Source organism: Quercus lobata, chromosome 12 (assembly GCF_001633185.2).
Source record: "Quercus lobata isolate SW786 chromosome 12, ValleyOak3.0 Primary Assembly, whole genome shotgun sequence".
Taxonomy (NCBI): Eukaryota; Viridiplantae; Streptophyta; class Magnoliopsida; order Fagales; family Fagaceae; genus Quercus; species Quercus lobata.
The window spans coordinates 33665420-33680632 of NC_044915.1; the positions used below are offsets into that span (position 1 = coordinate 33665420).

At 34.3% G+C, this 15213-nt stretch overlaps 1 protein-coding gene across 1 annotated transcript; it reads right to left on the minus strand.

Annotated features, from left to right (window-relative positions):
- Window positions 1-2908: 2908 nt before the first annotated feature.
- Window positions 2909-9341, minus strand: LOC115972341 (probable copper-transporting ATPase HMA5). Its single transcript, XM_031092604.1, has 6 exons — window positions 8962-9341; window positions 5164-6555; window positions 4795-5049; window positions 4322-4444; window positions 3686-4165; window positions 2909-3591 (listed from the first exon to the last, which is right to left on the minus strand). The coding sequence occupies exons 1-6, from the start codon at window positions 9274-9276 to the stop codon at window positions 3175-3177; spliced, it is 2982 nt and encodes a 993-aa protein (XP_030948464.1). The 5' UTR covers window positions 9277-9341; the 3' UTR covers window positions 2909-3174.
- Between the last annotated feature and the right edge of the window lie 5872 nt (window positions 9342-15213).

The following is a 15213-nucleotide window of genomic DNA, read 5'->3' on the forward strand; positions in this document are numbered from 1 at the left end:
AAGGCCATAATTTCAGTTGCTCAAGTCTGCAAACAATTAAATGTTATTGTTCATGAGAGAGGGTAGATCATATTAGTTTTATGCAAGATTTTAAAAGGGGAAAATGAAAGAAAAAAAAAATCAGAAAAATTCAAGGAAAAGACAAAATAAAAGCACCAATTTTTCTTAATTAGATTCCAACCAGAAGTCTTCCAGCATACAATCCAAATTGCATAAGTATAGAGAATCAGGACATTTTGGAAGTAGTTTAACATAGCAACAACTTGGAAATACAAAATAATTTCAACTTGATGGAAATATGTGTTCACAAATGATGGAAATATTAAACTTGAGAACTTATTATCTCTAACTAATGTATATATAAATCATTATGAAATTTGTAATTCTCACGCCTATGGTGGTTATTTTTTAAGAGATCTATCTATAGCTCACAATATCAATGGAATAACAATAAGAAATTGTAAATATATAAATATATATATATATATATATATAAATTATGTAATAAACAAAGAAAGCTCCAGATTGCCAATCAACATGAGTATTGGCTTTGCAATGCCTCAATTTGTACTATCTCCCTTTTGCCTTGCTTTTCCTCATTTATTGGCCAACAATCTCTTTTTTGTTTTCCTATATCATTTAAAATATCCAAATTGCCAATCAAAGTGAGTACTGTCTTTGCAATACCTCAATTTGAACTATCTCCCCTTTGTCTTGCTCTTCCTCATTTATTGGCCAACAGTCTCTTTTTTGTTTTCATATATCAATTAACATATGTCAAAACAAAGAAAAAACAACAAAATTGAACTTTATATGATATCCCAAATCATTAATAGTGAAACTAAAACAAATCCAAATATTTTGTTAGACTACAAGGATGGGAAACTCAATATAGATCAAACCAAATAAAGAATCAAACAAAACCCCTTAAAAAAATCCATCTGGGTTTCTCAAAAAAGATCCTAAAACACACAAAAAAAAAAAAAAATTCTGACATACTCGAAATATGTCAAACCTACACATCATCGGGTCCAATTGTACCCTTATGATCTATAGAATCTTGATGAATAATGCCTCCCTAAAATCCAAGAAACCCAACTTCAATTTCTTTACAATTAAACCTAATAATAATTAGGCAATTGAATAGCTTTGAGACAAAGTATACTTGTAACATGTATGTGACAGTCTTAAATCCTGTAAAACAGAATTCACATCAGATATACTAACATAATCACACACAATGAGTCAAGATTAATGAACACACATAATCATTGATATCTTATGTTAACATATAAGTGTGTTCACTCATATATGCATTGGTAATTTAGTAGGACGAGTCAATCAGAAGCCCATATTTATTCATATACTACTCCAATCAAATTAAGAAACTCATCACACAAGGCACCTATTTACAGCTTCATATGGATTACACCATATAAAACAATAACATTGCAATCTCAAACATTCAATTCAAACATGAAAAAAAAAAAAAAAAAAAAAAAAAAAAAAATTTTAAACACAGAAACAAACAATCATATATCAGTAAAAAAACAAATAAATAATGTATCACATAACCAAACACAAAAGAGGTAGTAAAAAAAAAAAAAAAAAAAAAGCAATCAAAATAAACAATACTATTAATCTAATCCTTACATTGAACTATTATGCAGGGCAGTCACAAGAATAGAGGTCAACAACAACTAGGATTTAGAGTTACTTGAACTGAATCATCTAGCTTCTCAGTATTAATATAGTGTGAGGAGAGGAAGAGGTGAAGGAGTTAGAAAGTTGAAGGGTTGCTATTTGAGATTGTAATTGTGGAACACAAAGGGTTGCCGTTTGAGTTTGTAACCGTGGAACACAAAGGGTTGTCGTGTTTAAATTTGAAACCACAAAACACAAAATTGAAACCATGCAACATAGGCTTGGGTTTGGGCTTTACGGTGAAATTAAAACCATAAAGATTGGGCTTTATGGTGGAGAAAGGCTGTGAGTTATTTTCTTTTTATTAGCATTTTAAAATTTAGGAAAACTATTTTTAAATTGTAAGAGAAATTTAGGAAAAAAAATGGTAATGACATGGCTGTCGATGTGGCTCAACCTAAGCGTAGCAATATTAAATGCTACGGTTCAACTTTTAGATTTATATTTATATAGATGTGGGTAGAATAAAATTTTCTTATTTTAAGATCTAGATGTTGCTATAATCAAATTTAGATGCTCCTATTAGCAATATGCACAAGTTTGAATAGTGATGCATAATGGGATGTAGGGCTGATTTTGCATTTATTTTTTTATTTTTTATATTTAATTTTTGGAAACCATTATCTATTCTGCATTTCATCTGGTTTCAAAGGATCAGATGAGAATGTTCGCTTACTTAGGCCTAAGCCTTGAGCTACCATTGGCCACTTTTGAACTCATGCATTTTTGTCGCATTTAGTGCATTAAAACACTAGACACAAGCCAAACCTATATAAAATTGCCCCATTAGAGCTCTAGTCCAATAAATGAAATACAAAATTAGCACGTGGCCACCTTTAGACACGAGTTATGTCTTTGTGGCACCTAGTGCAATGGAACTCTAGACAAGCCAAACCCGTGCACAATTGCTCCATTGTGAATTTACACGTACCGTTATTTTTATGACACAATATTTTAGCTGATAACATTTTTTCCATCAAATAAATATTTTAAACTTAATTGCAAAACCTTGTGAACCATATCATTTATATTTGTTCTATTCTTAGTATTGTGAATTAGAGTTGGATTGGAGAAATACGTGGCAATTAGCTTCTGAAATGGTACTAATTATATATATCATCTTCCAGACTGTATATGCCAGGGATTCTCATAAAAGATAATCTAACAGAAAAAAGTTAGTCAGGAAATATTACTGCATGTCTTTTTGGTTCACCTCAAAGGCTTCATTGATCTTCACTGCATAAAAGTCCATTTATTTACAGATTAACTTTAACACCAAATGTACAAGGGAGGCCATCCAATCAAATAAGGTACCTTGCTCAAATGAATTTTATTTTCTTCAACCAACACTTCCATTCTTCAGAGAAAAAAAAAAAAAAAAAATCCAGCACACTCCTCTACATTTATTCCTACGAGAACTTCATTCCTACATGCATTTACACCAAACTATATCAACACCATCATCAACAATCACTCTATCCTTATTCCACGTATCTCAAGGTTGTCCAGCTTCTCGGGCCTCTTGTAATATTTCAACAGAAGAGAGCAGCAAACAACACTTACAGAAGAGGCTGCCATTGCAGCTCCTGCAATCCATGGGGGTAACCTGAATCCAGTGGATGGGAATAGAACCCCAGCAGCAATTGGGATGCCAAGCAGATTATATCCTAAAGCCCAAATATAGTTCAGCCGGATATGGAAGAAGGTTCTCCGGGAAAGGTCAATGGCAGTTATGACATCCTCCAAGTTGCTCTTCATGAGAACAATGTCTGCTGCCTCGATAGCAATGTCTGTGCCAGCACCAATTGCCATTCCAACATCTGCAGCCACGAGGGCTGGTGAGTCATTTATGCCATCCCCCACCATTGCAACAATGTAGCCTGAAGCCTGTGAAAGAATCAGGAAAATATGTGTTTGAATGACTAATAAGCATTTCAGAATGAAGTGAACAACTCCTTAGAAACAATGTTCTTATATGTACCTGCAGATCCTTTACTTTCTCTGATTTCTGCTCAGGTTTGGCTTCTGCAAAAACAGTTTCAATTCCAACTTCTTTGGCAATGGAATTGGCAGTTCCCCAATTATCGCCTGTCACCATGATGCTCTTAATTTTCATAGACTTCAGTATGGAAATAGCTTCTTCTGCACCTGGTTTCAGTGGATCAGATATGGCTAGAACTCCTACCACTTCCCTATCAATGGATACTAGAATCCCAGTTTGGGCCATCCTTTCAGCTTCTGCTAGTATCTCTTCGGCATCCATTGGAATTGCAATGTTGTGGCTCAACATCAAGCTCTTGTTTCCTACAATTATTTCCTTGTTCCGGACAATGGCCTTCACCCCATGGCCAGTAATGGAAACAAAGTCTCGTGCTTCTGGCCAGGCAGGGTTCTCTTCATCTTCTCGGAATTTCTTGGCATACTCAACTACGGCCTTCGCTAATGGGTGCTCACTGTTCACCTGATATATGTCAAACCAACATTATCAATAGTCATGTAATAAGAAAATATTATAGTCCACTCCACCTCTGTCAAACTTAAATCAAATCCCTTTTGGAAAATAGTGATATGATAACTTCATATTTTCTTAAGTCAGTTTTAATAGAAGAATAACTACCTCAGTTGCAGCTGTAAGTTCTAAGAATTCTTGCAGTAACATATTTTTCAAGAGTTTTCTGTTAACGACAACAGGCTTTCCAACTGTGAGAGTTCCCGTCTTGTCAAATACAATGCAGTTTACCTGAAATACCGTTAATCAGTCCAAGACTCCGAGAGAAAAAAAAAATTCTTAGGATGGAAACACAAAATAATGTTCAGCAGTTTAATCATGCAGATAAAAATCATTAGAAACATTAATGGTAAAAATTCAACATTATTTTTCCCCCTGTGCAGGGGGTAAGGGGAGCAGTGATTCTAATTCTGTAGCAGAGTATACTTTCAGGACAAATTTTTACTTCTGATACAGTCAATTACAAGCCAAATGGAAGAAAGAGACCCAAGCAGTACATAAAAATCTTCTGGACCAACTAACGTGGATGGAGCCTGTGCTATACGAAAATAAAAAACAGGAAGATGATTGTAAATGCAAACCTTATGTGCACTTTCTAATGCTTTACCCCCTTTGATAAGTACACCTTCAGATGCACCAACTCCAGTGCCAACCATAACGGCAGTGGGTGTTGCTAGACCTAGAGCACAAGGGCAGGCTATGACCATGACTGATATCCCAAACTGGAGTGCAAGCTCAAAGCTGTCCAGGGAAGATGGAATCCAAGATTTTGGGTACCAATGGAACTTTCCAGCTAAAAACCAGGCAAGCCAAGTTGAAAATGAAAGTATAATGACCTGTGGAAAAAGAAATCCATTCACTAAGAAGATCCTCCATAATTTCATATTGATAACTTCAATTGAACACCCTACAACATGATCCAGGAAAGATGTAGATCAGTATATACTTACCAGGGGCACAAAGAATTTAGAAATGCGATCGGCAAACTTCTGAACAGGAGCTTTAGCCAACTGGGCCGATTCAACAAGTCGAACAATCTGTGAAAGAGCACTTTCTGATCCTACTCTTGTTGCTTTTATGTGCAACGCACCATTCTCATTCACAGTGCCTCCAATCACTGTGTCACCCTTCCTTTTTGCAACTGGCCGTGCTTCTCCTGTTATCATACTCTCATTTACGTGGCTTTGACCCCAGATAACAAAACCATCTGAAGCTACTTTCGCTCCAGGAATAATTTTAATTACATCATTCTTTTGTATCAACCGACTGTCAATTTCTTCTTCATTCACGACGTTTCCTTCACTATCCACGGTTAACAATATTGCTGTCTCAGGTGCCAAGTCCATAAGTTTGGCAATAGCTGCAGATGTCTTTCCCTTAGCCAAAACCTCTAAGTACTTCCCAAGTAGAATAAATGAGATAAGCATTGCACTAGTCTCAAAGAAATCAGTACCCTTGAAATCTTTAGAGGTAGCAGCTCTCAATACAGAGTAGACAGAAAAGAAGTAGGCTGCATTTGTTCCTAAGGCAATCAAAACATCCATATTAGCAGAACCATGGCGTAGCGCTTTGTAGGCCCCAATGTAGAATCGCCGGCCTATGATGAATTGCACTGGAGTTGATAGCACCCACCTTAAAACCATTCCAACACTCAGCATATTGACAACTTTGGTATCAAATGCATTCTTTATTCCAGGAATATACATAAAAACCATGGAAGTTAGAAAGACGGGAATTGTAAAAATCAGACTCCACATAAAGGATCTATAATATTGCTTAATTTCATCCTTTCTATGAGTTTCCCTTACTCCTCCTTCAGGATATATTCTAGCCTTGAAACGTTTTGACCCGGTTGACTCAATCACGTTAATGAAATTTCTAGGTCCTGTCATATCAGGTTTGTAGGAAAGGGATATTTTGTTGAGTTCTGGAGATACGTTTATATCCTGAACACCTGGAAGTGCTTGAAGAGACTCCTCAATAATTCTCAGGGAATGATCAGTACGAAAACCATCAACTTTGAGTGCTATCTTGCTTATGTCTTCCCCTGAACTAATAAGTATGGCTTCAAATCCAGTGTCTTCTATGGCTTCCAATATCTGGGTGTAGTTCACAATCTTTGGATCATATTGAACTTCTGCTTCTTCAGTTGCCAAGGCCACTTGAGCCTTCTGTACACCATGAATTGCTTGTAAAGCTGATTCGATAGTGGAGGAGCAAGATGTGCAAGTCATTCCATTTATATGTATTCGACATACTTGAATGGCTCTTTCATTCATCTGATCTTCAATCAATGTGGCTTCAAATCCAACATCTTCAATTGTTTCACGAATGGTCTCCTCCTATATAATGTTAAACAGCAATATCAAAGTTCATTACAAATAAATTCAACAATAAACGTATTTAAAACAATACAATGTGCATTGTTGAGGAAGAAAGAAAATCGAAAAAAATTGTAATTGGACTAGAAACAGAATGTATGTAATCATACACTAGTTAACCTTAATTACTTGGAAAAATTGTAATGGATCCAACTTTTCCAGTTAAGTTGCAATGAAATTGATAAAGTATAAACAACAGCATTCAGCAAGTTCATGCTGAGCTAGATAAAGTGACTCAATCACTACCTTAAAAGTTCATTATCTGTAACAATAGTGACAACACGAAAGGTTTACTAAAGCCAGACTCAAAACTAGTGATCTGAGCTTCTCTTCTCAGTCAATGACCATGGCATAGCAGAATTGTTGTGAGAAAATGCCAAAAAACCAAAAAATAAATAAAAGAATCTTGTAACTGCAACCAATTTATTTGCATTACAACTAGACAACTTAACAAAGTCCTAATTGTAACTACTTGATGTTATTAACATTTCTGCAGTGAGGTTTATCCTGACTAATTTCAACTTGGCACAAATTAGACATCGATGGCTTCAAACTAGTCTGTTGAACCAGATATTTGAACAATCTAAGCAATATCTGGTACAATTGTGCAGAGCTAGAGTCCAAAATCAGGCATAAGGTCAACTTCAAATTGCTAGACCCTAAACCAGCCTAAGCCCCAACAACCTAAAGTAGGTGATCAAATTAAAGGTTTCTCTTTGGAACCATTGCTTAAAGGAAAATTAAGAGAAATTATCTTTTATATAAATAATTTCATTTAATTGCCAGCCCTTGTAACTAGAGTTGTAACTAAGTTGAGCCAGGCTGAATATTAAAAGTTTAGGATTGGTTAATTTAATTTTTATTTTGAACACAAGCCGAGCTTGAGTTCGAACTCATCACCAAGTTAGCTTGCATTCATTTTCTTGTAAAAGAAAAGGTTCAAGTTTTTTTATGAGTTACTTGATTAACTTATCCATTCCCCCATATAAAGTAAACACTAGGACTAAAATTTGTTACCCCTTTCCAATCTATACTATAATAATTAATCTTAAAATTTAAGTGTATTATATTATTAGAGTTAGCTAGAGTATGATAATTTTCATTTATGTACTTAAAAATTAGATTCACTAACCTTGTTTTATAATAATCATACATAATTTTTATTAGGAAATTGACCATTTATATTTATTAGTAAATTAAAAATAATAAATTGATACCTTATGAACTTATTTACAAATATGAGAATTCAATCTCACATCTATATAAATATATTTTATAAGAAAATAAACATATAATATTATATATAAATTGAGCCTTATACCTACAAGCTTATTTGCGTACACATTATTATATTTAAGTTTAGCTCATTTAATAGTTGAGCCCTTGAGCTTGACTTCTTTGCTAAATAAACAAACATGAACAAGTTTTTTTTTTTTTTCTTTCCGTTTCGTTTCGAAGTTAAATGGCTGTTTATGAACAACTTAGCTCATTGTAACCTTCCTTGTAACTAGGTGGTATAAAGGTTTAGCTCATGGAAGAAAGCGATTTGGAAGGTGGAGGTGTAGCCCACTGATTGGGATTCAAACTAGATTTGGCTCAAGTCAAGCTTGTATTATAGTTGGAGATGCACACTTCGGCCATTGGCTTCCTAACCTTACTCTAAATTACAAGCCTAAATCATTTGAGAGTTAAAAAAAAAAAAAGAAATTTACGTATAAAGTCATAGTCATGGGAAACATGACACATCTCACAGTCATCCTAAAGTTATCAAGGGAAAATAGAAGAAAAGCATGATAATTGCAAAAGTTTGTACAAGGGAAAGTTGGAAAGAGAAGGGCCATTTAATTGCATACCAACAAAAGGGCCATTCGTCAATCACACATAGGGGTTTAATAACATATGAAAATGACTCAGGAAATGATTTTCAAAAATTATTTTCAAACTATCAAATTATTTTTTCCTCATTGAAAAGAACAATAGTCCATTAGGCATTGAAAATTAAGTAAATATGAGCAAGAACAAAAAGTCCTCCAGAGTTGAAACAAATTTTCATTTGAAATCAAAACAGTCAAGAAATAATTACCAATTCCCAAACATAGGAAAGACGAATATTAACAGTTAATTTTACAAAGGGAATTAAAATTTAATGAAAAACTCTTCCTTTTATTTCTAAGAATACTTCCCCAAAGAAAAAGAAAAAAAAAAATCCAATTCATGTCTTTTCAACTAACTTCCCAAGATCAACAACAAAATTTCTTCAAACTCATATACAAAATCAAACCTTTTTCCAAAAAAAAAAAAAAAAAATTCCCAGAAACATTTTTCCAAAGAAACAAACAGTTAAAACCCAGGAGCAGAAACACTTACATTGACGAAAGTAGGATAAAAGAGGACCTGTGCCTTGTTGTTCAAGACATCAACGACGGCCTCACGTATCCCCGGAAGCCTTTTGACGGCTTTCTCGACCGATCCAGCGCATGCAGAGCATGTCATTCCGAAAACAGAGAAGGTCGCAGCCTTGGCTTCAGGCGGCGACGAACCCTGCTCCACGCTGCTGCTCTCTTGCGTAGACACGCCCTTGCCTTTTGGGTAACTGGGCATGGAGGGATAGTGTGGCCTGGGCGAGAGATCGCCATAGCCTTCGCTGCGAAAGCAAGCCAAAGCTATCAACTTGGCAGCCATGAATGATGAATCCTTTGCTTTGTGGCTTTTTAATTCAAAAGGTTGTTATTTTTAAAGTTGGTAACTTGTTAACGTAGAAGTGTCTTCTTCTTTTTGTTTTTTGTTTTGTTTGTTTGTTTGTTTTTGTTTTTTTTTGGGATATGAGTACTGAGTAAAGAGGGAGGGAACTTGGCGTGAGAATCTACTTATAGGCGTGTATTACTGTATTCATTTGGTTTTTTTCTTATATGTATCTGTCTGAATTTCTCTTTTTTTATTTTAATTTCTCTTTTTTTATTTTATTAAATATTTCTACATTACTATGTTTAAATAGACACAAAATTAAAGGACAATTCGATCAAAATATAACTTAACTCCCACTAAAATATTACCTAAAAAATACAACTTTAGTGGTCCTATTTTGTAGGAAAAAAAAAAACTTGTGTTTTTATTTTATATATATAATTTTTATTTTTAGAAATTATAAGTGGATAAATCAATTTAAAAATCAATAGGAGAGTGACTTTATTTTTTAGGCCATGTATTAGTAGGAGTTAAAGTTGTATTTTTACTGAATTGCCATTTAGTTTTGTCTCTACTTAAACATAGGATTGTAGGAGCATTTTTGAACAAAAAAATGAAGATCCCAAACAACTGAAGTTCCTTAAATAATAGTATAGATAAATTAGATTCTCAAAATAAAAATTATATATAAAAATTAAAACACATGTTTTTTTTAAAATTAAAAAAAAAAAAAAACCTCATTGCACACGCTACTGTTGATTTTCAAATTACTTTATTCACTTATAAATTAGATTCTCAAAATAAAAAATTATATATATAAAATAAAAGCACAATTTAAAAAAAAAAAAATTTAAAAGGCATCTTCATATACAAAAAAATTAAAAAAAGGCATCTTCATATACACGAAGCGTATATAATAAGACTAGTATATATTTATATATATTTTACGAAGTTGCAGCAGACTGTAATTGGCTATCAATCTTGTTATTTTCGTATGATCCAATAATTTTTTTTACTATACCATTAAAAGTCTGCTATCTGATAGAGTTATCGCAAAAATTGCGTCTAAGTTTGTACTACTAGTTTTTTTTATTCTTATAGTTTTTTTTTTTTCATTATTTTTTTGAAGATTTTGAGGAGCTGATGGCGGACCAGTGGAGGGGTTTGACCAATTATTTTATTTTATTTTATTTTTTAAAAAGTAGAAAAGAATTGGATGAGTAGTTGGATTGGGGGGTCCTATATTGACTTTGATTGAACGCTAATGATTTTACTAGAAAATGCGTAGGGTCCATCTCTCAGTTGCTAACCCAATTACACAAATTTGAAGGTTGCAAGCTAACTTGCTTCAGTCTTTCATTTTGTAAGACATTTTGTTAAAATATTCTCACAAAGAATAATTAGTAATTTAAATACTCATTTATTATCTTATTCAAGTAATACTAATCATATTAAATGCCATATAATCTGTAATTTTTTTTTCTTTTTATCAATTTTTTTATTTACTATTTAAAGGTAGGTATTATACATGAGTAATAAAAAAAATTCTTATTAAAATTTTCAAAATGAATTTATAGGCTTCTAGCATGCACGCATGTATTGCATGATACATATGTTAGTTTGTTTAGAAAATATTAGTCTTTCTTTTTAAAAATCTAGAAATTTTTTTTTAGAGAAAGTTTCAATCTATGAGATCTGCTTTTGATGATATTCTTTATCATCAGACCAAAACACCAATTGGTTTTTAGTGTAGACGGAGATTGAATCCCAACTCTCTTATTCAACCATCAGAGATTTTACTTGTTGAGCTAAGTAGAACCCACTAGAAAATATTAAACCTAATTTAATCAAATAGACACTTTTTTTTTTTTTTTGAAAGTAGCATACCATATCACCAACTAACATTTTTGAAAGTTTTTCTTTCATAACATACCATATAAGGTTCAAAAATGCATACCATATCAGGTCTTGCCATTTCATTAATTGCATGCTATATAAGTATCTAACATAAGAGCAAGGTCTAAATTCAAGTCCTATCAATACACCCAGTATATGTCTTGACAATTGAATAACATAAATTTCAGAACACATCACATTAATGAAAATTTGTTGTTTCATTGATAAATCTTTCCGATTACAAGTAGAGCATCAAGTGAGAAATTGCTAATTTGAAGCACAATGTCAAAAACTACCCATTATCATGTCCATACTACCAAAAACAACCAAACTGCCAAAAGCTACAAACATCCACAAAAAGCCTTCAACAACTAACTCCACCTATCTAGCCATTCCACCCCACCTATCTAACCAACCAAAGACAGAACCACACACAGGCAGATCCCACTAATCACCAAAGACAGTGCCAACAATCTTGCCAGAAACTTCTCTCTCCTCTTGCAACTTGCAATCTCAAACTTAAGTGTAATAATCCTTTGTCTCTACTTTGGGATAAACACTATGCCATGCCCACATATTTCATCATCACATCATTTGAAAATTTTACACTTGTGTCCAACCTAAATATGAAATCAAAGATTGAACCCGTAAGTATTCTTACAAAAAACGCAGCATAATAATAGAAAAAACAAAATTTTCCTTTAGTATTAGACATTACCCAGAAATTTGGACACCTATAAAATCTTCTACCAGGGTTGTTTGTTGTCCATGATACCACTACCACTGGTTTCTAGCCACAGAAGCACCTGGTTAGACCTACTCTCCTCAGGCTTCCATCGGTTGATACAGAGCTTGATTCCATGGTATGTGATTTCGAGGTAAGGGCAGAGGAGCTCAGATGTAGGAGAGGAGCACCTAGTATGTGTTTTCAAGGTAACGGCAGAGGAAGTGTTACAAACTCATGGGTAGAACTCACCATTGAAAACTAGCTTGTAAGGCAAGGTGCGCAAGAGCTTATAAACACATAGTTAAGCTTATACTTAATCCATGTGGGACACTAGGATCATACCACCATGCTCCGCAGCTGACGTTCACAACAGCTCACTCTAGCGACACTGACCCGATAGTAGGCTATTTTTTTTGGTGGCTCTACTCACCTATCAATAATTTTAATCTAGCCTCTAGGTTGCCCCTTCTGGGATCCGGCTACAAAACCGCAATTCATTTGATCTCATACTCAATGAGTTATGCCCAATTAATCAAGGTAGTGGTTGGCTATGATATCAAATGTTACAAACTCATAGGTAGAACCCACCCTTGAAAATCGGCTTGTAAGGAGAGGGTACCCAAATGCTTATAAACACATAGTTAAGTTTATACTTAATCCATGTAGGACACTAGGATCATAAGAGGAGCTTAAATCATGAAAATTGGGGGTTAGGGATTATGAATCCATTGGAGGTGGTGGTTTAAAAAGGTGTGACCCACACGGCCACACGTGTGAGTGGGTCACGTGAGGCTCATGTGCAGTTATTTGTGGCAAGAAGCTGACCTGATAAGAAGAATAGAGACATGTAGGATTAAAAAATTAATATTTTTATTCTGCCATTTGCCACATAGGATATTTCCATTAGGGAATTGACGGTAGGGATTGAAACAAATGTCGTTTTTCAAAATAGGGACTAAATGTGGTAAAAAAAAAAATAGGGATCAAAATGGAAAATGGGTCAAAATGTAGAGACGAAAAATGCATTTCCGCCTAATGAAAATGGTAGTAACTTACATGTTATGACTTATAACCCAAAAAAAAAACCCATAGTGCTGGCATAGTCGAAAAATTCTTTATACCTTTTTTAATTTCACTTATGTTGTTGTTGTTGTTGTTTTTTTTTTTTTTTTTTAAAATTTTTTTTTAGTAATAATTGTCCTTATGTAGTATGTTTTCCATTTTGACGATTTATTTTTTCCCTAAATGCAAACCAATTCAATATTTTAGGTTATCCTTTTATAATCTGTTGGTGCAAACACAATAATAATGGAAATAATACACAAAGAGAAACTGAATAGTACTTCTGAATATTATTAATATAAAGAAAGGAAATACACAACACTATTTGGACTGAGGCGCGGCACTCGCTCTCTTTAAGGAGATTCAAGCCCTTGGTTGGCTAACTCTTGTAACCGGTGCAGACCTTCTCTGACTTGTCTCCCCCAGGATACAACAGCCCAATAAGTGTTGTATGGCTAGAACAACCTCTGCACAAAGTGTTCAAGCCCAAAGCTCCACCAGAAAGAACACCCTTCCTTGCCAATAATCTCTCTATTTTTTTAGTGTGTATTGTGAATTGCAGTAACTTGGATTGGGTCTGAATGAGTCTATTTATAGGCTCAATGGGCCTTACGAAATTACTACCCAATTTATTCTAATTAATTAGGTCCAATTATTCTGATGTAATGGGTGTTACAAGATTAATTGTTGGATATTAATCTGATGGGCTGGAGTTACACAATTAATGGTGAGATGAGGAGTTTATGAAGAATGAATAGGCCCAAACGGATAGTCCATTAAGTGGGTTAATGGCTCTTCATTGTCCATAATAAAAATGGAGTATTAATTCGGGCCATTTACTCACCAACGGATATGGTAATTATTCTGAATGGACTGTCAAGTAGGAGGATCCAAGGGGCTGATTCATTTCCATTTTTGATACCTCCACTCTTCACCTCCCCCTTGCGCACGTATCTAGCCCAATATCTGAGACAATTCATGTTAGCCCATTAATCACCACAATTAAAAAGAATAAAAAAGTCTCTCTCCTTTTCAATGTGGGATTAAACATTTTTCACAACTCTTCATCTTCCATATTCACTCCACATCTTTACATTTATTTTATAACATTTACTCATTTTAATTATTTAATATTAAAATGTTCCAACAATCCCCCACTCATTTTAATATTAAATTTTAGTTAAAGAGAGATTACCAGGCAAAGATGGGTCACTATGCATCATGAAGGTGTGCTCTGCATTGAACCTTCACTTAGTAAAACAGCGATCTCAACTCCAGAGTCGTAGTGGTCTCCGACTTGAACTAGGACTGCTTTAGGGAAATTAAACATCACTGCTTACACATAACAACCCAGGTGTTGACATGAGCTTTTATAGCTAGCACTTTACGGTCATGTGCTGATCCTAGTTTCATGAGTGTATTTGAGATTAAGTCCAAATCTCATAGGGAGCGGCCCCACCCCCACACTCACATTGGTGAAATTTGTCAAGGGTGCTCCTGCAATTCTGACACCCCACTCATACGAGCTACAAATTTCATTAAGAGTTTTTTACTCAACCTCTCCACATTACAGGATAAATGCACTTACATCATAGGGATGAACAATTAAAAAATTATTTACAGAATAAATAATTTAAAAAAAAATAAATAAATAGTGCATTTCTTACGACCATCATATGATTCGTTTTTCCCATTGAACCCGATTCTTAGGATCTCTGGTCCTTGGGTTGGGTATCCTCATACATGGCTCATGATTCTATGGACTTTAGTCCCATCCCCCTCGATGTATTCCAGACTCTATCTTTTGCCAAGGCCTTGGTAAATGGATCTGCAAGATTATCATTAGATTTAATATAATCCACAGTTATGATGCCACTACTCAAATAAGATCACACGGTACTGTGCTTTCTTCTTATAGGTCTGGATTTACCGTTGTAGTAACGGTTTTTAACTCTACCAATTGTGGCAGTGCTATCACAATGAATTAATATAGGTGGAATTGGCTTTTCCCAAAGGGGAATTTCATATAACAAATCTCTGAGCCAATTTGCCTCTTCACTAGCTGAAGCTAATGCTATTAATTCAGCTTCCATTGTTGAATTAGCAATTATTGTTTGCTTTTTAGATTTCCAACAAATAGCACCACTACCTAAGGTAAAAATATAACCAGTGGTAGAGAGAGAATCACCTGACAAAGTATTCCAATCGGCATCACTAAAAGCTTCAATCACAGCAGGGTACTTTTTATA

Coding starts and splice junctions, on each gene's coding strand:
- LOC115972341 (XM_031092604.1), bottom strand. CDS start 9,276: ATGGCTGCCAAGTTGATAGCTTTGGCTTGCTTTCGCAGCGAAGGCTAT. Junction 6,556..8,961: donor TTTATCCTACTTTCGTCAAT/GTAAGTGTTTCT, acceptor AACATTATATAG/GAGGAGACCATTCGTGAAAC. Junction 5,050..5,163: donor CTAAATTCTTTGTGCCCCTG/GTAAGTATATAC, acceptor CTTTTTCCACAG/GTCATTATACTTTCATTTTC.